Source organism: Pimephales promelas, chromosome 19 (genome assembly GCF_988280905.1).
Source record: "Pimephales promelas chromosome 19, fPimPro1.hap1.1, whole genome shotgun sequence".
Taxonomy (NCBI): Eukaryota; Metazoa; Chordata; class Actinopteri; order Cypriniformes; family Leuciscidae; genus Pimephales; species Pimephales promelas.
This window is the reverse complement of record NC_142787.1, coordinates 2,600,936-2,627,012: the sequence shown is the minus strand read 5'-3', so window position 1 is coordinate 2,627,012 and position 26,077 is coordinate 2,600,936. Positions and strand designations below refer to the sequence as shown.

At 37.9% G+C, this 26,077-nt stretch overlaps 2 protein-coding genes across 9 annotated transcripts in view; both read right to left on the bottom strand.

Moving 5' to 3' along the window:
* p4ha2 (procollagen-proline, 2-oxoglutarate 4-dioxygenase (proline 4-hydroxylase), alpha polypeptide 2) overlaps positions 1-15,253 on the bottom strand; it is a 28,608-nt gene extending 13,355 nt beyond the window's left edge. For 2 of the 7 annotated variants that reach the window (XM_089123437.1, XM_039663588.2), the window contains exons 1-8: positions 13,918-13,940; positions 12,441-12,532; positions 10,033-10,129; positions 9,616-9,767; positions 6,710-6,865; positions 5,037-5,276; positions 4,372-4,571; positions 1,343-1,519 (exon numbers count right to left, since the gene is read on the bottom strand). In XM_089123437.1, coding sequence (XP_088979563.1) covers positions 1,343-1,519; positions 4,372-4,571; positions 5,037-5,276; positions 6,710-6,865; positions 9,616-9,767; positions 10,033-10,129; positions 12,441-12,532; positions 13,918-13,937 — 1,134 coding nt within the window. In that variant the 5' untranslated portion in view covers positions 13,938-13,940. Of the gene's footprint in view, positions 1-1,342; positions 1,520-4,371; positions 4,572-5,036; positions 5,277-6,709; positions 6,866-9,615; positions 9,768-10,032; positions 10,130-12,440; positions 12,571-13,917; positions 13,941-14,696 lie in introns of those variants that run through there. The other 5 variants (XM_039663586.2, XM_039663589.2, XM_039663585.2 and 2 more) reach the window with 4 other exon arrangements.
* A 1,605-nt stretch (positions 15,254-16,858) lies between these two features.
* LOC120473644 (ladderlectin) lies at positions 16,859-18,816 on the bottom strand. Of its 2 annotated transcripts, none has more exons than XM_039663601.2 (6): positions 18,677-18,816; positions 18,490-18,560; positions 18,274-18,377; positions 17,505-17,630; positions 17,220-17,334; positions 16,859-17,063 (listed from the first exon to the last, which is right to left on the bottom strand). In XM_039663601.2, the coding sequence occupies exons 2-6, from the start codon at positions 18,551-18,553 to the stop codon at positions 16,966-16,968; spliced, it is 507 nt and encodes a 168-aa protein (XP_039519535.2). In that variant the 5' UTR covers positions 18,554-18,560; positions 18,677-18,816; the 3' UTR covers positions 16,859-16,965. The 2 variants fall into 2 exon arrangements, with proteins under 2 accessions (XP_039519535.2, XP_039519536.2); XM_039663602.2 differs by having other exon boundaries at positions 18,274-18,374.
* Positions 18,817-26,077: the final 7,261 nt, after the last annotated feature.

Here is a 26,077-nt window from a genome sequence, read left to right as displayed (position 1 = left end):
TCTCTATATGCTTTTTCTCTATACTGTAACCAGATGGTGCTAATTTTCTTCAAAAAATATTTTTTTCTGAAGGCCTAGACTCTATATTAAACTAAAATACCGCATTAATAATTTTTGGAAAAAAATAATATATATATATATATTTTTCCATGGCAAAAATAGACCATAAATATTGATAAATTCAATTAAATTGTCTCAAAATACTAAATTACAAAGAATAAATATTATAGAACAAAAATAAATTGCATTGGTTTTACTGGGATGGAGAAAATGTAATTTTTAGGTGCCCGGTCACTTTTGACCGGGAAGATAACAAGTGTGACTCCGAAACAAAGAGCACCTGAGAGTTACAGAAAACATGTTATATCCGCGATCTTATGAAAGAAAACTACACTACCCACAATCCTAAGCGTAGCAGCAACGTCTGCTGATTGGTCTAACTCGCTGTTACAAAAGAAACGTTTACCTTACTGGCGAACGGCTAGAGCTATCAGACACATGTGATGCGAATCCACAACAGAACTGGAAGACGACACAATGCTGTAAAAAGTCGTAGTTTTTGTTATTTTTGGACCTAAATGTATTTGCGATGCTTCAAAACATTGTAACTAACCCACTGATGTCACATGGACTACTTTGATGAGGTCTTTATTTCATTTCTGGACAAGGACAGTAGACCGTACACACATTTCCAATGGAGGGACAGAAAGCTCTCGGACTAAATCTAAAATATCTTAAACTGTGTTCTGAAGATGAACGGAGGTCTGACGGGCTTGGGACGAGATGAGGGAGAGTCATTAATGATTTAATTTTCATTTTTGGGTGAACTAACCCTTTAAGCTTTACATGTTTGTTTTTAGATGTCATAAACGGGCAAATAGAAATGGACTGCAAACCTGTGAAAACCTTGAAAGGTTGTCAATACAGATGTCAATGTAATTCATTTTCTCAGTTTGTTTTCACAATGAAAATAATGTAAGTGGGTAAAGTTAAAGATTAAATTAGCTAATGCTTTTCGAATGACGTCTTTAGCTTAGTGGGTTTACTATAGGAGAACAACGGTGCAGTAACTTTTATCTTCTATTGACCCAAAAAAGTGAGATTTTATACATTATAATCACAGATAAAACGTTAAATCTGTTTGGCTCAAAAGGCTAGTAAATAGTTTCAATACGGTTATCAACTGTTTTCATAGAGTTTTGTTGTTTTACAGCATCTCTTTATTGTATAATTCCTATCAACACTGAGCCAGAGTTGACTATTAGGATGCCTGTGTGATTTTTCTTTACATCATTTTTGGATGAACTATTCCTTTAAACTGGTCTACTGGTTTCATCCTGACCTTGGGTTTGGCTAACTCCTTGATCTTCTCGATCTCTTCGTCAGACAGGGCTTCCAGATAGCGGACGATGTGAGGACTGTCCCACTCATCCTCCTCCTTCATCGGCTTCAGCAACAGACGCGGGTTCCTGTTGCCGTCCTGATAACGGCAGAACAGTCTGCTGCGTCTCCTCAGAGTCTGTGCGGAGATCCAGATTAAATGAATAAAGCTTCCCGACAGCTTATTAGGGGGATTTTCATTTATCGAAACTTGATCATTCAAATTTATAAAGTTTTAAATTAGGTTTAGATAAATGGAATTATATGGGGCGAGACTGAATTGAAAAAAGGAAAAACATTAAACTACATATATGTGAATAAAAGCCTAACACAAGTGAATAAAGCAGTTGTGTCTCCTCAGACATTTTTGGAGTAAACAACTCGAATCATATGGATTCGTTTTACAATCTTCTTATGAACTTTTTGAAGTGGTAGGGATCACTCAAATCTCTGATTTTGTCAAAAATATGTTGCTGAGGTTTAATTTTTGGGAGAACTATCCCTTTAAGCACAAAATCATCATATTAGACTGATCACGTGACACGGGGGAATGTATCTTTGCCATCACAGAAATAAATTACGTTTCATACTATATTCAAATAGAAAGCAGTTCCATTCATTTATAATAATAAGGGCATGAGAGATTTTTTTTCAGATATCTTACTGATCCAAAACATTTGAAAGGTAGTGTACATATGAATATATTCACAATAAACAGTTTAGACACTGTGCAAACTTTTAAGTAGGGCTGAACGATTTTGGAAAATAATCGAATTGCGATTTTTTTAGCCAATATTGCGATTGCGATTTAATATGCGATTTAAAAAAAAGTTATTTACCTTCTGTATTAGTCGACAAAGACAAGCAATAAATCATTGTACAGTATGGATGGGAATCTTTAGATAGCTCATGATTCGATCTACTTTTTTTTCTTATTAATTAATCTTAATAACTCTTAAAATATGTATTTAATTATTACATGTGTAAAAACATACTTTAAAAAATAAATATAAAAAAACATTTAATTAAAGCAATTACATGTTAAGAATTTTAAATAGGCTATATAAAATAATATAGCTTCAAAATATAAAAGCTAGTAAATAAAGAGAAACAAAAAAAAAACATTACAAGCAATAAAGAAAGAGTGCTCTCAGTATTTAAAAGTAGGCTGTCTGAATGTTTTTCATTCAAGAGCTGGAGTGATTTCCCCTCAGTTTAGATATGATAAGCTGCATTCACACTAATGCATACATCTCTTTTGAAATTGTAAATGTGGTTTGTCCTGTTGGTTTAAGATATAACTGACCGTGTTTACATTAATTTCGCATCATAAAAGCATTTTGACATGCAAGTACATTTACCAATGAGTCGCTCACAGCCGCATGCACGAGCGCTCTTCACAAAGCACGCGTTATTATTTTAAAATGAAAGCAGCCTTCTCAGTGATTTTCATGGTTTTAATATATAAGCCAACTGCATTCCAAAAGACATAAATCATGCCTCTGTGAAGCATTTGTAAAGAAAATTCCCGCGGGAGAGAACGCGCACTGCAAGTGTAACGTTATAACATCAAGCAAAGCGGCAAAACCTGTTCAATGAAGCCCGCGAATGTCCTTGTAATTCGGTTCAATCCCGAACTTTATGAAATAACGTTACTATGTTTTGTAAGGCTCGAGCGGTGTCGTGTGTGTGAGTGAGGAAGAGAGAGAGCGAGAAAATAGAAGCAAGCAGATTCAGAACACGGTTAGTTTCTAAAGCACGCGCAGCGTCATCACGCATCTGTGTTTAAAAACTAAGCTCAGACTCGATTCTAAAATTCTCTGAATCGATCCAGGATTGTTGAGGAGAGGACAGAATAAATAACATAATGAACTGTTCTTTTCCGAACGCCAGACCGCGTAGCGTGGCAAGTTGATGCTTTATCTTGCAGACTGCTTTTCTCTCGCGTGTCACGTGACCAGTATAATCGCAGCTCTTGCGATTACAAAATCGCGTTTCATCATATCGCGATTTTATCGCAAATGCAATTAATCGTTCAGCCCTACTTTTAAGTGCAACATTTAACATTTTTGCTTTCGTGAGCTGATGTTATTTAAGAAATGAACTACTTCCATAACTTTTAAAAAAACTTTTGCTGATAATTTACTCACCCCCATGACATCCAAGATGTCCATGTCTTTCTTTCTTCAGTCGAAAAGAAATTAAGGTTTTTGATGAAAACATTCCAGGATTTTCTCCATATAATGGACTTCAATGGGAACCAAACGGTTCAAGGTCCAAAAGACACAATGAGTGCAAACTGCAAACTGTTCAAAGGGCTTTAAACTATTCCAGACGATGAATAAGGGTTTTATCAAGCGAAACGATCGCTCATTTTAAAACAATAATAACAAAGTTTAAGTTTTATAAGCTCAAATGCTCGCCTTGCTCTGTTCTGTGATGCGCGTTCGTGACTCTCCTGTTCGAACTCGTTCATCAAAATGAACGAATCTTTTCCCGAGTCAACTCGTTCATTTCATCCGTTGAATGAACCAAATTACACGAAAAAAGACTCGTTCATTTTGATTACCGAGTTCGAACAGGAGAGTCACGAACGCGCATCACAGAACAGAGCAAGGCGAGCATTTGAGCTTATAAAACTAAAACTTTATTATTTATTAATTAAATGAGCGATCGTTTCGCTTGATAAAACCCTTATTCATCGTCTGGAATCATTTAAAGACCTTTAAACAGTTTGCAGTTTGCACTGAAACTGTCTTTTGGACCTTGCACCATTTGGACCCCATTGAAGTCCATTATATGGAGAAAAATCCTGGAATGTTTTCATCAAAAACCTTCATTTCTTTTCGACTGAAGAAAGAAAGACATGGACATCTTGGATGACATGGGGGTGAGTAAATTATCAGAAAGTTTTTTAAAAAGTGAACTACTCCTTTAAGTGCAAATAATTCAGCAACCACATTTCCCGAATGCACATGCATGATTGCTCACCAGCTTGACGCCCTCTCCCCTGCACAGCGCCTCGTAGACCTCTCTCTCGGGCAGGTAGTCTTTGGGCCGCTTGTAAGTGTCGAGCTGAATGGGCCTCTCGTCCGCGGGCTCCTGTTGGCTGCGACCCATGTCCCTCAGCTCCTTCGAGAGCAGACGCTCAAAGTAGTGCAGATTTCCTCCTGCCCTCTGGTGGCTGGGATCTGCACGTACACACAGCATAGGACACGCATTACTCGTGAAGAAATTTAAAATCATAAACAGTGCTCAACAAGTGTCTCAGCTGAAGGGAATAATACCTTATTTATCGGCTTTAATATATCGGCCACATTTTCTTACCAGGCCGATAACATTAAAAATGAACATATATCGGCCGATACCGATATGCTGGCCGATATATTGTGCATCACTAACTCCAACGCATTCGTGACACTCCTGTGATTAAAGGCGGCACCTCCAGTTTACTTCCCACCGGAGCCGCGCTTTCGATTTCAAAATAATGGCTGCGTGAAATCAGCGTATTGGGTGAAGCGGTCATAGACATGTTTTATTGGGAATAAAACACAGCTATTGACCAATCAGAATCAAGGACTGGATAAAAAAAAAAAACGATATTAATTAAATTATAAAATTCATCACACACTCAAGAAAGAGAGACAATGGGCTACCGATGGCCACCAAGCGTCGGGTGAGTTCGATGGCTCGTGGCAGATCCCCCATCTGATAGACAGAGTAACTGAGATAATCTAAAACATCAGCCTTGCTCGTCTTGGCGTCTTCTCCCGAGTCCATCTGTCTCAGCGCCTGCTGCATCCACAGCACTGAATGATAGTAGTCATTCTCATTGTAGGCCAGTTTCCCCATGTCAAAGCAGTCATCCACCGTCAACAGAGCATTGTAGCGCACCCCTGTGGACAGAACGTCACATCATTTATGACCATCATATTGGAAATCTGGTTTGCTTATTATCTTTTCAGGAAAATTTACATAAAGCAAATAGTTATTCACTGACATACTAAAACTTCAGGCTTGTTCACAGACAGCACAGAATGACGCACAGTTGAACGCGTCTTTTTCAAGAGAAAGGAGCAAAACAAAGAATATTAGAGCAAGACCGATATATCGGCAGGCCGATATTAGGCATTTTCCAAACTATCGGTATCGGCAGTTATAATGGCGGATAAATGAATGTCAAAAATAAAATAAAAAAAGGAGGAAACACACTTGAACCATGTCATGAGTGTTGGAGTTGTATAGTTTGTCCACCAGAGGGCACTCTACACCGTCCCTGTTGGCAACACTCGTTGAGTTGGTCACGAGACATACATTGCTTGAATAACAATTAAAAGACCATCCCCATCAGTTCTCTTAACTCAAATAAGCGACAAAATTTGTGACTATCTTGTCCAGTTTTGCTGCTGTTAAATAAGCCGAGAGTGAAGCGGAATTAGCTAGTAATCGTTACGTTACGTTGTTACAGTGTAGTCGACTGACTGTCCTTTTAACTTTTGACAATGTGACTGAAGTATTTCTTTAATAGCGCGTGACAGTTACAGCAATGAGACGCATCATCTCTATGATGTAATCCATTGCTAAATTATGACTCATCATAGACTAGCTAACCACAAAGCTAACTAATGCCACTATCATCAGTCTGTTCTGTTGTGTTTAAAATGGATTATCATTTTATTTTAGTTAAAACTCATAATTAACTACAAATAACTAATGTTAGGGAAATCTGTTAATGTTTTGTTGCGCGTTTCTGAAATTAAAAAAAATATCGGCCGATATATCGGAATATCGGATTTTAAAACCAAAAAATATTTGTATCGGTATCGGCCTTCAAAATCCTATATCAGTCGGGCTCTCAAGAATATTCTAAGTTTGATAGATGAATATAATGCCATATTACCAAAACAAGGTATAATTCCAATTTAAAATAGAGGGATTGAGTTAGAGACTCCAAATTTGCTATGATGACAGTTTAGACGGTCCTCTATCAGTGTGCCAAATTTCATAACTTTCCCCCAAGCGCTTCTATGGGGTGCCATACACTTCCAGAGCAGAAGGAGAAGAAATGAAATGAGAAGAACGCCAATAGATACAATAGGTGCTTGGTGACCTAATAAAAACTAGCAAATACGCACATACATTCACTAAAAAATCTTTAATATCTTCAACTTCTTACTAGAACATGACTTCGTCATGAAGACGCTACTGAAGTCTCAGAAACCCATTGCACTGTATTTGATTTGTTCCCCATGTAAAGAGTTGCACTGATGGGTTTCGTTTTATCCCCGTGAGCCCTGTATAAAATGAACACAAAGAGATCTGGAGTTACCCGCGTGCTGCCTCTGACCTGGCAGTTTGCCTTTGGAGAAACTCTCCGAGTCCAGTTTATACGTGTCCTGCAGACGCATGAGCGCTTTGGCTGCTCCCTTCTCATCCTCCTCATCAGGGAAATACTGTCTGTGCATCGACATGTTTGATATGAAGCCTACAGAGGGAAAGAGAGATAGAAAAGGGAGCTTTGTGGAGGTGTTTTTTTATTATTTGAACATGGCTTGAAGGTATCTGGTGTTTGCTGAAGAAGAAGAAAAAAACAATTTAAGAATGAAATGACAGTGCTTTGCCCAATGAGAATCAAGTACAATACACCAATGGCAGCATTATGTGGTCAAATATTTTTGAATAATGAGTCTAAAGGAGAAGTCCGGTCAATTTTGACATTGAGCTCATTTATTTGTACATTTGGAGTGCTGTCGGTACAGAAAAAAATGACAAAAATCGGTGTTGCCTACACCGTGTTATTGTCTTTTTTAAATTTTCACCCTGTTGACTTCAATGGGGCATGTTGTAAACCTGCTTTTAGCCTCTTAACATCCTTGATTTGTCATTACGAGTGCACAGCCATGTGAGTGGTGTTATTAAGAGTGACCATGGTCAATCTGACTGCAGTAGACGTGAAAGATATTAAAGGAGAACGCCGGCGCAAAATGAACCTTTGGTCTAATTACACATTGTTACCTAGTCAACCGTTATCTGAGATTTGTTTTCATGATTGCCGAATGTAAATAGTTTTATCTCTAAAAACAGTTTAGCCTATAACGCTAGTATAACGCTAGTATATGGGGCATGGAGTAAAAATATAAATCGCTTGTTATTACCACTAACAAGGCTCAAAATAGCCCCACACTAACACAACAGCATAATAAGGGTCCCTACATTCAAACCGAAGCGTTGAGAACTTTGTCAGTGTCCATACAGTTTAATAAGAAGATATTTTATACACACAGTCAACTTCGTGAATACAGTAAGAAGCCATCTTGGAAAAATAGTCTCTACCAGTCGATCTACGAACACCGATCCAAGTGCGCTGAACTGTGCAGAATCTCATAGGGTCCGTTGCAGAAACACAAACACAAACCATTTTCTTCTCTTCAATATGTACACGTAGCCTACTGTTCGCGGTCACCTTATCACCTTATTCACATCTCACCAGCGCACATGGATCGGTGTTCGTAGATCGACTGGTAGAGACTATTTTTCAAAGATGGCTTCTTCCTGTATTCGCGAAGTTGACTGTGTTTATAAAATATCTTCTTATTAAACTGTGTGGAAACTGACAAAGTTCTCAATGCTTCGGTTTGAATGTAGGGACCCTTATTATGCTGTCGTGTTAGTGTGGGGCTATTTTGAGCCTTGTTAGTGGTAATAACAAGCGATTTTTATTTGTCATTACTCTATGCCCTATATACTAGCATTATACTAGCGTTATAGGCTAAACTGTTTTTAGAGATAAAACTATTTTCATTCGGCAATCATGAAAACAAATCTCAGATAACGGTTGACTAGGTAACAATGTGTAATTAGACCAAAGGTTCATTTTGCGCTGGAGTTGTCCTTTAATAAAAATGATGTAAATTCAGCCAGCTCACATACCTCTATTTGCTTCCTGTTTTCGGTCGAAGCCCACAGTAGTCGATTGTCGAACTCACGTGCGCGATCATTGGTGAATATCATCTCAAACCTCCTCCATGTGTTCAACATCTGATTCGGATGAACTATCCATTTGAGCTGATATTCTCAGGACTCCACACAGCACCGTCATCGGCGACGCGAGACTCCACTGTTGCTTAGTTACCAATGATCGTACGCGTGAGATCGACAATCGACTACTGTGGGCTTCGAACGAAAACAGGAAGCAAATAGAGGTATGTGAGCTGGCTGAATTTACATAATTTTTATTAGTATCTATCACATCTACTGCAGTTAGATGGACCGTTAAACAGTCGAGTTTTACCGTTTTCTAATCCATTCAGCTGATTTTCTGATATTTAGAAGAATATCAGTAACCAGACAGTTTCTGGTCTCATTGACTTCCATAGTATATTTTTTTCCTACTATGAAAGTCAATGAGACCAGAAACTGTCTGGTTACTGATATTCTTCTAAATATCAGAAAATCGTCTCAATAAATTCGAAAATGGTAAAACTGAACTGTTTAACTCTGGGGGAGTTGAAAAATGAGCCTAAAAAGTTGAAAATTGAGCCAAAAAAAAGTGAAGTATCCCTTTAACTGTAAAACTGACTGATTTCCTGCTCTTTCCAGCTGTGGTAGTTGTATGTCACTTGCTCGTTCTTCTCACATTAGCATGTATGAATTTCATAATAATCTGCTTCATGTTGGGGTCCTGATATCCTACTTCCAGTGACTGTACATGATCCTTGACTTTCATTTTAAGTGGAAACATTCTCAAGAACTCCACATGTCGACACGTTGCAACGCGTGCTCACACAAGTTCACATTAGGGTGAGAGTTGAGCATCTGCAGTGACTGACTCTATTCACAAACAATCAGGCAGATGAGCAGTTTGGGTTGTATTTGTGTTGCATTTTTGATCATCTTGGTTTCTCAGAACGTTTTTTCTGAGCAAGACAGAGTGAACCGAGACGCTAACAGTTTCACAAATGTGCAGGTACAACAGTAATATTAAACTGTCCGTAGTATTGCTGCAGAAATAATGAAGCTTTTGGGGTCTGTTTTAGTAATTTGTTAATGTAAATTTGTAAATTTCCTTTAAAGTTTTCAAAGGTTGAAGGATAAGTAGGATTGTGTTATGTCATTATACCCAGGATTTGAAAATGCTTATTATCATGTTTATGGAGCAAACCTTTGACTGACTGTTCACAGTTTAACAGAAGTTACTTCCATAATTTGCACATGCATCATGGGGACAGACTGTACCATCTGATGGGTCTTGAAGCACCAGGCTCTCCAACTCCGACCACTCTGTGTTGAGTCTCTTCATCAGCTTGTAGGCGTTCACCGGGTGAGCCAGGAAGCCTTCGGGGTCCGACGTGGATGCATGTGTCAACAGATCTAGTTTATTAGCCCAGCTGAAGCCAGCAAATGGGCACCAAAAAAAAAAAAAACACAAATGAGTAATGGGTTCACGTTAGGCTGCACGATTCTTGCTAAAATGTGAATCACGATTTTTCTCCATGGGAATTGAGATCACGATTCTCTTACACTTGCCATTTTTTCAACCCAAACAACAAAAAAACAACAAAAATCACATGACATTCAGCATAATAAAATGCAGGAGTAAGTCACGTGTAAAACAAGTCATACAAAAAATATATATTTTAGATAAAGATTCACCTCTTTACAGCTTCAAGTTTCATCTCTTCCGCCTCAATGTATTCTTTCAGTGATTTGACGAGCTCTCTCTCTGTATATATCAGGTCTGTCATTTGGCCTATGAAAGGAGGTGGAAAAGTTTTACCAAAAGGAAAAAAAAAAAAGAGCACAAGACCAAAAAAAGCACATGATTTGGCAAAATTTACCATCCACCATCCATTTACCTACCACATGAAATGTGGAACACTTTGGGAAATATTTACATTTTTAATATTTCAGCTGTCGAGGCATAAAGTGTTGATTCTTGCATTATATTTAAATCTACTCCCATTGCATTGTACAGTGTAAACAGCATCATTGAATGGGGATTTTGGTACAGATGAAGCCTTGGTTTGAAGCATTCTTTGATTGCTTTCAGTATATAAAATCATAATTTAGAATGTAGCTGCAAACATCCATCACGGGGCCAAGCCCTTCCAATGGTCCCATGGGTTACAAAAGTAGCTCAAAAATACATTGGTTTCAAAACTTTAAAAATAACAACAAAAAAAAAAAAAGTGGCATGATGAGATCAATGGGTTCAAGAAGTAGCTAAAATAATACTTTGTTTTTTTTTTACATTTCTTTCTATGTTGATGTTGATATCTGTAAGTTCTTAAAAAATTTTGACAGAACATTGGTAAAATGGTTCCGGTAACAAGGGTTTAAACATGCTTTTGTTTGGAAATTCGGTAATTAAGCTTAATGGGTCTCAGAGATGACCGACTTTTGTTTTGATATGGAAGAGAGATTTAAGGTGAGAATGGACATTTTTAAATGACAAAAAAACATTTCAATTGAGAGTCAAATAAAGTTTTGAATAGGGTTGGGTATCGAGAATCGATTGATTGAGTATCGATTGGAACCGGGACTAACTTTTCGTTTTTCCCGGAATAGTTCAAAAGTTAAAATTTCAATTCCTAGTTTCGATATTCACAGTCTGCTGAGCGGAAGAAGAAACCGCTGAACAACACCAACGAAGAAGCGTCTACCGGAAGTGTTGGCATAACCGCGCGAGTCGAACATGAGTAGCTTACGTCGGCGGTCCAAAGTGTGGCTTCACTTTTCTAAAAATTTACGAAATCTCGGCAAAATGCAAAATTTGTGACAAATATTTGTGACAGAAGGAGTATTTCCTTCAGAAAGGCCGTTGGTTAGCAAGGTTAGCTAAACTTTTTTGACCCTGCCTCTCAAAAGAATCGAAATCGAGAATCGTTAGGAACCGGAATCGAAACAAGGAATCGGAATCAGAATCGTTCAAATTCAAACGATACCCAACCTTAGTCTTGAATGAACTTGGCATATAAGTACTAATTTGGACTTTCCGCCATATGGGAAATAAGCACAGATTTTCGGACAAATAGTAAGTTGTTAGCAAAAATAGCCATTTTTCAGATGTCATGGTGATCTTCCCAAATTTGGCATGGCCTCCTAGATCATGGTTCCAAATTTTAACCTAGTTAACTCGACCTAGTTAAGTTCACAACATCATAACTTTTTTTGACCAGTGGGTATTGAAATTACATTCAGTCATTTCATTTCTGTGCGGCTCGTTGCAAAGATCATTTCTGCCAATTTTCATAAGAATTGGACACATTTTGAAGGAATGAATAGTGAAAAAACAGAATACTGTACTTTTCAAAATGGCCACTATTGTAATAGACGGAGTCTTAATGCATGATGTTGAATGTGATCAATCAGTTGTAATAAGCTTATTTTTTCTAGATCAAAGGGTTTCAAAAGTTATAACTGTTTCAAATGTGAATTCTTTAACTGGTGGTGGCGCTATGGAGTTGACCCTAGAGTCCCTTACATTGGTCACATTACTATTCATTACCATCACTACAAGTGTACCAATTTTCATCATTTTCCTACGGTTCATACGACTGCCATAGACTCCCATTGGGGAGGAATAATTAGCAGAAAACTAACCGAAGCAATACGCCCCTAAATAACAGTTGATTTACATGCTACTAAAAGGAATAGTTTTAAGTTGACCATTTAGTAACTGGCTTGAGTTGTTTTGGCAACTTGGTTTCAATAGAAGCGATTTTTAGACTAATAAGGAAGTTTCCAGAATGATTTATCGCATAATGAAAATAATATTTCTTGAAATGTTTATCATCAGTTTAATTTCTGCAAAATTAGTATCACCAAATGGAATTGCAAAAGTAATGTTTGCCAAACACTCCCCTCATCTGCCACTTTGCAGACAAACAGCTGTGTTGGTGTGGACAAGAAGCTCAAACAAACAGCTAACCCTACATTAGCACTACAAAGCCAAAGTATTGCCACTGTTTGGGGAAATCAACCTTCCAATGGTTCACTCACAGAACAGTTGTCTCTGCAAGTTTAATTGCAAAATAGAATGACTTTATTTAGAAATGTACCGATTGACGTGAAGATTTCGGCTTGCGTGGGCGAAGAGAAGAACAGAGTCAACAGCGTTAGCCCCAGAAACGTTGCCATCGTCAAGCAAAACCTACAAGAAAACCAAAGAGACATTTTAGAAATGTATCCCAGTGGAGTGATGCATCTTTATCTGAACATTGCTGAGGTTGCCAAAATACATTTTGAATAGTGTACACAATACCGGTCAAAAGTTTTTCCAGTCACCAAGGCTGCAAATATATACTTGCAAGTCTACACATGTCCATGTTAAGTATTTTTATTTATTTTTACAATTGAGGGCAGACATTAAATACCAAGTCAAGTCAGAGAATAGACTGCAGAAAGCTCTGGTGTTTAACCACAAATGGGTCAAGAAACAGCTGCAGAGTTTTTCTTGACCAGAAACGATACAAAGAACATTGTGCTTGTGTACTGTAGATTGAAAAACTTGCCATATAACTAAGCAACTATACAACAATATATGTTTACACAGCAACCAAATCAACTTGCATATAAGAAATTAAATAAAATCTGAGACCAATAATATTCAGCTTGATGTCTGACGCAAAGAGTTTCTAAACATTACATTTATAAGAAGTGAAGCCAGTATACTACTATGCATTCATCAGAATACAATTTATTATACATTTTTATTACATAAATATGATGTAATAGATAACAGCCACTGAATGGATTATATATACAACTTTTTATGGTTTTAAGAAGTGGAATTAGATACTGTCACAAACAACAAACGCTTTGGTACAAATGTGACCAACTCCTTAAGCTAATGACCAGTCATTACTGTCAAAGCAAAAAACCTGCCAGAGCGAAAGTTTAACTGGGCGTGGGTGAAATTGGTTAAACTCGAAATGGAAACCACAGAGAGAATCCACACGTCTCTTAAACAAGTTCACCATAGAGACCTCATGATTCCATTCGTTTTTAGATTCACAAAGTCACAATCCAATTCCAACATAATCTGTGTGAAGATTATGCATAAAACTCCTACTAAAATTTTTCCTATTAAAAATTCTCCTATTCTTTTATGGATGTGCTTTTTTAAGGATCAAAATCTAAGCCTTAAGTACTATTCACTCCCATTTTTAAAGCTTGGATGAGCCAGGATATTTTATTAATAGAACTGTGTGTTTGGCTGAAATAAGAAAGTCATATACACCTAGGATGGCCTGAGGGTAAGTGAAACATGGGGTGATTTTCTCTTTTGGGTGAACTAACGCTTATTGACTTGGCAAATAGTTAATCAAACAGTATTACAGAGTCAGATTTAATCTACTTCTTAAACATCTGGAGTTCAGATTGACTCTGCTTTCGCACCTACTTTAAAGGTAAACTCCCATGTAAACAGCTGTGTTTGACTCTTTAGTTGTGCTAATGGTTCTGAATGCTGACAGGTCATTGGACGAAGCTGAGGATTCTTGCTAGTGGGAAAATAGGACACAATTCCCACTTTACCGATGATCTGTATGCTCCATCTGAACAGAGTTGGGAACTCAGATGAATAAACCAGTGTTCACCAAATGATTTGCCTCAAGGCAAATAATGTTACTGTTAGAAAGAGATTGATTATATTTTAAGAGCAAACCAAAACTTCCTCTAAACTCTCAAACGTTTCTGAAGTCAGTGCACAAGAGCGATGACGACATCTTCTAGAAAATGTCCTGTCCACCCCATGAGGATTTGCCTTGAGTTTCAGCCGCTGCAGGATATCAGCAAAAAATCTATCAAAACTATCCATTATTTTACACATTCAGTTGCATTCAGACACAGCTGTTAGCTCTTAGAAATACAGTAAGTTAAATAATATTCATATTCATTAGACTCATCCAAGCAGCTAACTGTGAACCTTGAATTCAAGTGAAAAGTAAAAATGGTAATGGTATATTATATGTATGACACATATAAAGTGTTTAAGGAATGAAAAGAAATATAAAGCAGTACTAAACGTACAGGCTAACGTCTCCACACTTGTTTTACTACAGGGTTTAACTTAACTTACATGAATTAAAACACGGTTTTCATCTCACATTTCACCATCAGCTGATAAGCTGCACTTTCAAACATGCACTAGCCTACTCTGAATAAAAAAACGAATAACGTTAGAATAAGAAACATTGTAGTGTAAAGGTGAAATAGAGGTTTATTTATGTCACTATAACGCTGTTGCATGACATGCAGATTTGTTACAAACAATCGAGTTAAATGAAAACCATTAAACGTGTATGAGCTCTTACCTCGTTTTGAGTGTAAAGTAAAGTGTGATGGGGCAGAGCCAGAAAAAGAGTTTTATAAACACCCTGTTTCAGAGGGTTTAACGTTACAGTGATTTTGGTCGCTGCCACGTACAGAAGACCCCATAGACAAACACTTTCCACTCGTGCTCACAATCCTTCTAATAGACGCGCACACGCATTCCACAACTACATGACGACCCACTATATCAGGAAAAACATTTAGCAAACAGCATTTAATGGCGTGAAATACAACATTTTATCATCTGAGGCATATTTGACTACAGCCAGTCTTCATATTAAAAGTCAACGAATCTCTAATGGCATTAAAAGACGACGTGTAAACTCAGAGAAAGGTTAATCAGTTTACTTGATTCGTCTCTGCGTCGCCTTAAAGCCTTAAAGAGAAAACCGTTTAAGCAGATTTTTGATCCTGTTAAGTCCAAATGAAATGCAGGTTGATGGATCTTAATCGAGCCACTGAATTAGAATGTTCTACCTCTAAAGTCGACCATCTGAGATCGACACGACACAAAAGATCAGGGTAGGCTATATACGGTGGTTTACGGTAAAACAAGATTCATGCAGGACTGCACGTTCTCTTTTTGACTTGGGCTCTGGTGAATCATTCAGCAGCACTGTCTGTCAGCAGTGATTATATGGAGGCTATTTGACATTACCTAAGGGGGTAGAATTCCTTTGTTTCAAATAAATAGATTATGATCCACAAATATATTTTAGATATAAATAAAAATTTGATTTGCCAATAAAACCTATATGGGAATAGATTTTTTTTATGTCACAAACACAATTCTGACTGGCATTAATTTGTGAATGGGTTTTTGTGTATTTGTGGATGGCTTTGTAAATGGATTTCCACGTGGACTCAAATCAACAAGTACTTGGACTCCACCCACTGTCTACTCAAGCCAATCAGGGGCCGTTTATACTACAGTTTTCAATAACAGAACGTTTTTATGCTATTTGGCCATTTATTTACACAATGGTGTTCAACTTTGAAAATGGGATTCAAAGTACAAGTTTTTGAATATACCAAAAAACCATAGGGAAAAATGCAAATCTGTGAAAACGGTGATGGCATACGCATTATTCAGTCTAAAAAGTGGTGCGGATATTTTTTTTTTTTTTTTTTTTTTGCTGATTTATGAGTTAAATAAAACCTGTGGAAAACATAACATACTTTGACGTTTCATTGTACAATGCACACTGCACATACAAACCAAGCTGTCTTATGTATTAACTTTTTTAACCCGCAGCTGCTCTTCGCTCATTTCTGACCAAAAAAAATTCTGTTTTGAATTTCTAAAAATCACAGCTTCATCGGAATATGAACCCATAAAATGAAAGGGAAATTGACAAAAAAAAAAAAAAAAATTCTCAATTTTTGCACGTGCAATCTACAAACCGGCTACAATTCTAAAAAAAAAAAAAAAAAAAAAAAAAAAAGTACACCACAGGAAAGGGGTGACACTCTACAACATCTAGAGTGCAAAACAGACACACCCACCCACACATACAAACACACTTTTATACACAATACAAAGCAATACATTTTGATTACAAAAAGTATCTTTTGAATTTTTAAAAAATCACAGCATCATCGTAATATTACAAAACTTGGTGACTTTATGTATATGAACAAACAAAAAATTGAGGTCAAGATCTGAGCATGCTAAGTGAGTGGTCTAAAAAAAAAAAAAAAAGTCTCTTGTGGTCACTGGTCAAAAATGACCCCCATAGGAAATGAATGGGAAATTGACAAAAACACAAAAAAAAAACACAAATTTTTATTTATTTTTTACATTTTTTTAATAAAAAAACGTTTCTGCGAGTGTTTCAACTATATATTCAAATCCACCCCAAAAAAAAAAAAAAAAAAAAGTTTTCATAAACATCTGGGGAATAATCTGATTTGTTTGCAGTGGTTTCTCACATACTCACAAAACAAAAAGGGCCCTGGATGAGTTCCATATATTGTTTATTATCCAGAAAACACCAATGAAAAAAAAAACAAGCCAATGATGAAGCATGTGTGCAGTTTAAACCCCACCCCTGATGATTTCATTTAATGCCTTTCTGACCAGATTCTCAAACCCTTTGCAACACAATATACTTCCATTTTTACATACAGAAACTTCATACAATTTGGATTTTCAATGCTTTTATTAGAGGAGCGGTTCAGAGATGACAGACAATTGATTAAAGTTTAGAAGAGATTCGATTTAAGAACACTTGAAATTAGCATAAATGTTCACGTAGGTCCCCGTGGAGTCACACAATCACACATGTCTAACACACAAATATAGGATAATGAGGTTGAACAGGACTCATCGTTCCAGCAACAGTCAGCTGTAAGGGGGAATAATCAAATCAGTTATTCTGATCATTACAATCAAAATAAGACTGTTCAACTTCAGGCACTTTGTGAAATCCAAAAATCATACATTTTTCTGAATGTAAAAAATTGGATAGTAAACATAGTATTGAAAAAGGCTGTATTCTTACAGGTAAAGTTGATCTCCAAACAGTCCTCGGGATGCTGCTGGTAATTGTTGGGTTCTCCAGAGCACCAGTTGGTGTACGAAAACGCAGATCCATCACTCCACAACCACCGTCCATCCTGAAGAGAGAATATAAGAGTGCACTACTGTTGGCAGACTTCAGGAAGAAGCTTTAGTTCAGATTTGAAGTCAAAACATCTTCATTAGAAACTTTGCCTTTACTTTTTAAAGCAACAATTGTAGTTTAGACAAACAAACAGGTCTCTTTAGGACACACAACTGAACTTACTTGAACAGCATCATGAGCACCAATCCAAGTACGTGTGGAAGGAGAAGGCAACAGACTCAGCAGGAAATCATTTTCCTGTTCATTACGCACAGATGCGAGATTCGCTCCAAGACTTTGACAGTTTTTCTAAAGAGAAAATCAATTTTAGCAGAACACGAGTGACAACATTTTAGACATTTGCAAGAAAAGTTTGCTCTGATTTACTCAGTACCAGTTTTCTGTGTCAGTTATTTGCAGAAAAGAAAGTTGACTTTACAAAATAACACTCACTTTATAGGAAGGGTTTTATTAATCACTAGGATTAACCTGTTATTAGCAAGTAAAATCTAATTTCTAAAGGACACCTGAACTCCAATACACAATGACTTCAACATTCAATAGATCGTTTGAGAGATTGTGTTCATTTGAATAGAAATTAGCCCAGATTTCACATAATGGCAAGTTACTAAACTAAACTGCAAAAGCAATGAAAGAGGGGAAGGATTCACACCCCAGTGCATGATGGGAACACAAGCATTATAAAAGTGGAGTAAGTTTGATCTTAAATTTTCTACACAACTAAACTGAGCTCTAGATCAAATTTCTTTGTATCGTAACTTCTTGCCTGAACTAACTCTTCCTTTTAGAGATTACATTAGTTTTTTCCTGTATTTAATTATCAGCTTAAATTAATCTGACAATGCAGTTACACGTCTTTACATCTGTGTTTTAGATGTGCTTAAAGACACCTAATATAAAGTGTGTCAATCCTCTTGTGTGAACACATTACCTCTGCTGTGATCCAGTTACTCGCATCAGAAAAGTACTTGTAGCATCCGAGTCCAAATGTCCTCCATTCAGCAGGGCATCTTCCGGCATTTGTGTGATCATCTTCTGAAAACACCATAAACCCCTTATTCATCATGCAAATACTAATCAATGGAATATTGTACATTTCCAAGAGGTTTAAATAGCAATGGTTTCTACAAATAAATGTGTTGGTTACCTTCTGTACTATTCCCCATGGAGAAGATGATGAAAAGAAGCAGACAGCTTTTCAGCATTGCCATGATGAACCTGAAATTAATAAGCAGGAGAAGTTAAATGTCTGCATGCACTCATAAGCGCCACACTGAGATCCTCAATGCATTTAAACACAATACAAAAACATTTAACATTTATTCAGAACTCACTTTTAAATTGTTCCTCTCAGAGTCTCAGTGAAAGATTTTGTGACGAGCCAGAACCTGTGAAACACTAAAACATTGTCACATCATATGAAGATGGGTAATATTTATACACAAAATATCAGGCAATAACTGTCCCGGAGTCATCAGTAACACCTGCCGCACCATCAGCGCCCGATCACCCGACTCCGCCCATCCACTCGTCATCACCAGAGGACTGACTCACCACACCTGCACCCGCTCATTTGACAATTCAACATTTGACTTATGAACGCTTCATGACTTTCTTATTCCTTTTAAAGAATATAATACTGTGCTTAATGCAACGGTGTCCAAATATATTTATATTTTTTAGTACCTGTTCGTCTTGCGGTGACGAAGATGAAACATTAAGACACTATGTTTTCCTTGCAATTTGGTTTAGAAATTTTGGTCTTATATATTTTCCCCTATTCATGCACACTCCTTTAATTTGAAAGGTATTATTTGTTATTATACTGATTCCCACACATCCAAAGAATACATTTTGAATTTTTTTTATTTTATTTGGCAAATTTTTCATCCATGAACAGAAATTTATGGGATCACTTCCTATTTTCTCACATTTTTTGGTTGAAGTAGACTCACTGCTTAAATCTTTTAATTTAACTATAGCAATAAAAAATTTAATAGATTCCTGAACATACATGAAAAAATATTTTGTAATGGATCTGATAGTCTGGATTAAACAGCTTTATATCATACAGTACATTATTTATTTTATTTGTATTAGCCTATTATAATTATTTTTTTTTTAATGTTTTATAGCTAATTATTTTTATGGCACTTGATTTGGAATTATTATAATTTGTCTTTGTTTTACCTCTTTTATGTTCTCCTGAATATATTTGTATATTTACATGTTTCTTCAATAAAAAAATAAAAAAATAAAAAAAAATTTTTTTAAAACTGCACCCGCTCATCAGCACCACCTCCAGACTCAATCAATGGGTTATGGCAAGAGCAATGCGCACTATAAAAAATATTGATGCTTTAACTTTAAGTTCATTGAACTGGAAAAAGTGAGTTACAATGAAGGAGATTGATTTAATCATCAGAAACTCAAAATTATATGTTATCTGACCTAAATGAACTATTTAAGTTGATTTGACAGAAGAAAAAAATGTTGTGATTACTACACTGTAAAAAAATATTGTTGGTTTAACTTAAAAAAGTAAGTAACCTGGGTTGCCTTAAAATGTTAAGTTGACTGAACTGGAAAAAGTGAGTTAATACAATGAAGGAGATTAATTCAATCATCAGAAACTCAAAATAATAAGTTATCTCAACTAAATAAATTATTATAAAGTTGATTTGACAAAAAAAATATGTTGTGATAACAAATCTTGAAAATATTTTTTTACAATGTAGTTTTTTTATATAAAATTAAAAAATCAGTAAAAGCAAGGAGGCTTTTGGAGGAATCTGTAATCACAAGGCTAAGAATTCGACACACAGGTCTTAATCTTAATCTCAGTCGTATAGGGAAACTTGCAAAAGGATAATGCATTAAACTCGATCAAATATGTCTGTTTCTTTAAGGTATTCAGCTGGCTGAAAAGGAACGTAAACCCTCCACTGATAAATGTGTGTAATCTAATTCTTTAACTTGTTCTAACAGTATGATTCATTGTCTTCATATTCTATTAATATATGCTCTACCGTTTCTCTCCTGTCACAATTAAGAATAAACAAGAATATATATATATATATATATATATATATATATATATATATATATATATATATATATATATATATATATATATTCAATCCACATTGAAGCTCCACACCCCAAACAATTGGTGGCAGTAATGCTCTAAATTGGTATACGCCAACTGCCAATAAAAAAGAAGAATGTTGTTTAAAAATGTAACCCAATGGCTGGGTTTGTCCATATTTTACCCAAAATTGGGTTAAAACAACCCAGCATTTTTTAGAGTGTAGACGCCCTTTTGGCCACAGGAGCGTATGCCAACGGCACCACCATATTACGGAGGCCAACTTTCTCATACTTCTCATGACAAGAATTGAGAAAATTGCCTGTTTTGTGTACAAATCGCCACACAACTGAAAACTGGTCTCGAGGAATTATCTTTCACAAGCAAGACTGAACATTTGTTTCTGGTCATGATATAATCAAATGAAATGCCAGAACGACTCAACTTCAGGTCACACTGCATTCCCTACGGTCATAGCCCAAGCTATACGCTTCACAGGAAAACCTCCATTAAATTTGTTTAAAGAAAGGCCTACCTGGGCCTGCTCAAGGGCCTAGGAGCACAACTTCAAATTAGAAGGGGTCCCTTCTAGGGAATGTGGCTAGGGAACCCGAAGGAGCCCCAGCCAATTACTATTCAGGGGAACATACTCACCCGCAATGCCAGCAGGAAGGCCTGACCTGGCGTCACTTACATTGGACACTTCAGTCTGGCCAACTTCCTGTCAACCTTTGGACACTTGCCTTAAGAAAAGGCATCCAACCCGAGGGATTGCGAAGCTGACAGTGCCCAGATCTCACCACTCTGCCCAGATCTCAGAGATAGGGTATCCTGGTGAGGTCTACTACCTGATAACCAGTAGACTGGCTACCTAGTGCCCATATTTGGGAACTCGCCTTCAGGGAGTCCTGGCGAGGTCTACTACCTGATAGCCAGTCAGACTAGCTGTCCAGTTACCCATATTTGGGAACTCGCCTTCAGGGAGACCTGGCGAGGTCTACTACCTGATAGCCAGTCAGACTAGCTGTCCAGTTGCCCATACGTGGGAACTCACCTTCAGGGTATCCTGGCGAGGTCTACTACCTGATAGCCAGTCAGACTAGCTGTCCAGTTGCCCATACGTGGGAACTCGCCTTCAGGGAGTCCTGGCGAGGTCTACTACCTGATAGCCAGTCAGGCTAGCTGTCCAGTTGCCCATACATGGGAACTCGCCTTCAGGGAGTCCTGGTGAGGTCTACTACCTGATAGCCAGTCAGGCTAGCTGTCCAGTTGCCCATACATGGGAACTCGCCTTCAGGGAGTCCTGGTCAGGTCTACTACCTGATAGGCAGTCAGACTAGCTGTACAGTTGCCCATATTTGGGAACTCGCCTTCAGGGAGTCCTGGCGAGGTCTACTACCTGATAGCCAGTCAGACTAGCTGTCCAGTTGCCCATACGTGGGAACTCGCCTTCAGGGAGACCTGGCGAGGTCTACTACCTGATAGCCAGTCAGGCTAGCTGTCCAGTTGCCCATACGTGGGAACTCGCCTTCAGGGAGTCCTGGCGAGGTCTACTACCTGATAGCCAGTCAGGCTAGCTGTCCAGTTGCCCATACGTGGGAACTCGCCTTCAGGGAGTCCTGGCGAGGTCTACTACCTGATAGCCAGTCAGACTAGCTGTCCAGTTGCCCATACGTGGGAACTCGCCTTCAGGGAGTCCTGGTGAGGTCTACTACCTGATAGCCAGTCAGGCTAGCTGTCCAGTTGCCCATACATGGGAACTCGCCTTCAGGGAGTCCTGGTCAGGTCTACTACCTGATAGGCAGTCAGACTAGCTGTACAGTTGCCCATATTTGGGAACTCGCCTTCAGGGAGTCCTGGCGAGGTCTACTACCTGATAGCCAGTCAGACTAGCTGTCCAGTTGCCCATACGTGGGAACTCGCCTTCAGGGAGACCTGGCGAGGTCTACTACCTGATAGCCAGTCAGGCTAGCTGTCCAGTTGCCCATACGTGGGAACTCGCCTTCAGGGAGTCCTGGTCAGGTCTACTACCTGATAGCCAGTCAGACTAGCTGTCCAGTTGCCCATACGTGGGAACTCGCCTTCAGGGAGTCCTGGTAAGGTCTACTACCTGATAGCAAGTCAGGATAGCTGTCCAGTTGCCCATACATGGGAACTCGCCTTCAGGGAGCCCTGGTCAGGTCTACTACCTGATAGCCAGTCAGACTAGCTGTCCAGTTGCCCATTCGTGGGAACTCGCCTTCAGGGAGTCCTGGTCAGGTCTACTACCTGATAGCCAGTCAGATTAGCTGTCCAGTTGCCCATACATGGGAACTCGCCTTCAGGGAGCCCTGGTGAGGTCTACTACCTGATAGCCAGTCAGACTAGCTGTCCAGTTGCCCATTCGTGGGAACTCGCCTTCAGGGAGTCCTGGTCAGGTCTACTACCTGATAGCCAGTCAGATTAGCTGTCCAGTTGCCCATACGTGGGAACTCGCCTTCAGGGAGTCCTGGTCAGGTCTACTACCTGATAGCCAGTCAGACTAGCTGTCCAGTTGCCCATTCGTGGGAACTCGCCTTCAGGGAGTCCTGGTCAGGTCTACTACCTGATAGCCAGTCAGATTAGCTGTCCAGTTGCCCATACATGGGAACTCGCCTTCAGGGAGCCCTGGTGAGGTCTACTACCTGATAGCCAGTCAGACTAGCTGTCCAGTTGCCCATACGTGGGAACTCGCCTTCAGGGAGTCCTGGTGAGGTCTACTACCTGATAGCCAGTCAGGCTAGCTGTCCAGTTGACCATATGTTGGAACTCCCCTTCAGGGAGTCCTGGAGAGTCCTATTACCTGATAGCAAGCTAGAAAATGGGTTGCCTAGTTGACTGTTAAGGCCTACTACCCGTCAGTGAGTCTAAAGCCTGGACTACTAAGACCAACCACCTGAGGCAAGCTGGCCTAAAGAGCCCTTTTAGGGGCTGCCCATCAATGAGGCCTGCTGAGGCCTACTACATAACAGCACAGCCTTCGTTGGCAGATATGTTGTTTACACAGTGCCTACAGTATCATGGTACCTAACCACATTGCCCATGGCAGTGTACTCACAACAAAAACACAACACCCTGTTAGCAAGGGAAGTACAACACAATCCACCCTGCCTCAAAAGAGGCTCCAGATTCAGGGGCCTACCATCTATACACATAGGCGTCAACTCATGGCAGTGCTCTGGATCAAAAACCAAAATGAAGTGAAGTTAGAAATTTCCGCTCGTCCCGTGTGATGCTGCGTTCACACCAAATGCGAATAGAGCAACCCTTCACATCTAGCACAAAAAAGTAAGTTTTTTTTAAAGTTCTTTCACTTTTGGGAGAGTCTTTTGTTTTTCCAACATATATATTATAGACTTTGGTCTGCTGGACGTAGTTGATGAGAGCATTGTCAGGGTATTGTTAAAAACAAAGTGCACTTTGAGGAGCTCATCTAAATCACCCATAGAACCAGCTGTTTGACAAGGGGAAAGGTTATTATCCAGTGCAGTGTTGGGCAATCTCATCTCAACTCCTCCTGGCCAGAAGTAATGATGCTGTGATTGATCGGGCGCTGACACTTGGTGTCACATTAAACTCAAACTAAGCAGGATCATTTTTTTAAACTACACATTAACTGTTAAAAGCCAATGATTTGTAGTCAAGACTGCTTTTTGTCCCTAGAGTGTATGTGTCGTGTTCAGTGGTCCATGTTTACCTTTTGTAAGAACTTTCCTTCGTCAGCAGGATCTTTACAATGGTTTCCACTTCCATGGCTTTTGGTGTACCTTGTCCCACATTTCAAACTTGCACTCTCTTACCCCCTTTGAGTCTGTAAATAGCTTTGGTAACACTTTATTTTACGACCCGCAAACAACTATGTAAGTACACTGAAATTACGATGTACGTTTCTGTAATTATAGTGTACTTCCGTGTAGGTATAAGTGAACAATATGTTAAGTTTGGGGTAATAAAGGGGTAACAAGCACCACTTTAATTTACAGCCCGCATGAGTTACACTTACCCTGTAACTACACAGAACAAGGGGGTAACAAACGCTACTTACTATGTAGCAATACGAAACAACACTATTTGCACTGTAATAATTACAGAGAAAGGTACTGTTATCAAAAAAAATGTTTTAATTACACAGTATATTTGCCATGACATTTAAGTGTCAATTTAAGTTGCAATTCAATGGGATAAGGTAAGTACTAATTACCATATGGTAAGGTCTAAATTAAAATCATAGCAAAAACAAAATTATTTTGATCAAGAAATGCCAATAAATTTAATTTGTATCATAGTATATATATATATATATATATATATATATGTGTGTGTGTGTGTGTGTGTGTGTGTGTGTTTAATGTTTAACCCACAAATGTCAAAATGACCCTGTAACATTGCACAAGAACATATTTAGCCAGAAATGTGATATGTTTTATAAACAACAGACGTACAATTTTTGCCTGGAATATATTAACAGAATACGTACCTGTTATTTTTTAACTAATTAAATAATTTGCTTGTATCTGCTTGTTACCCCTTTATTACCCCAAACTTAACATATTGTTCCCTTATACCTACACGGAAGTACATTATAACTACTGAAACGTACACCGTAATTTCAGTGTACTTACACAGTTGTTTGCGGGTCGTAAAATAAAGTGTTACCATAGCTTTATACTAGAGCTTGTGACTAAACCTTGTAACTTAAGGCAGTGGATCCTCAAACTGTCGGCAAAACCACAATAGCTCCTATATTTACAGTCTGATATTTGCCCTCTAATCATTGCCAATACAGCCTGTGCATAACACTTCATCTTTATACACAAGATTTTTACCAAATCTATCAAATGACTGGAAAAGCTGAGTGCTCACATAGATACAATAACCTTTTGTCAATAACCTTTGTAAGTTAATGGAAGCATAATGCTGACCTTACTGCCTCAAATGAGGCCATAAATAACTGACAGAACACAAATCTTCAGCATTCACCGGTGAAAAACTTCAAAGCTCAATTTGAGCTTGATTGTTAATAAAATGTTAATAATATAATGACAGGCGCCAGTGCCACAACAATACTAACTTTATTCCTGTTAAAATATTTGTTTCTGGTTCGGAGCCTTGCAACCAAAGAAATGGAATAACATGCAGTACAGTTTATTAGAAAAAAAAAAACAGTATTAGCAAGTTACAAAACAATAAATAAAATAGAATACAAACATAAAAAACAAGTGTCGCCAAATCAAAGAAAAGATTAAAACCAAATGATTTCTGTAACTGATGACCCACACCCTCTAAACTAACAACCCAAAAGAAAATGTATAATCAAAACTTCAAATCTTCATCATATTTGATGTTTTACATAAACTAAAACCAAAAATACAAAAAGTGAACTTTATATTTTTTTTATACTTTATAGTTTTTTATATCTTCATATTTCAAACTTTTCCGACATTTTTTTCCAAAATAATTGAATGGATGCTATCTTTTGGCATGAAAACAAACTGAGGTTTCTACATTTTTTTCATGATTTCTCATGTTCATTGCTATTTTAAAATAAAGGTCTGAACACGCCTTATGAGTATGAAAATATTCTTGTTCCAAATTGATAAGTTATGGCTCCTCTGTAATTTATTTTGAA

Coding starts and splice junctions, on each gene's coding strand:
- LOC120473644 (XM_039663601.2), bottom strand. CDS start 18,553: ATGGCAATGCTGAAAAGCTGTCTGCTTCTTTTCATCATCTTCTCCATG. Junction 17,335..17,504: donor GTGCTCATGATGCTGTTCAA/GTAAGTTCAGTT, acceptor TTCTCTCTTCAG/GATGGACGGTGGTTGTGGAG. Junction 17,064..17,219: donor TTTGGAGATCAACTTTACCT/GTAAGAATACAG, acceptor TCCCCCTTACAG/CTGACTGTTGCTGGAACGAT.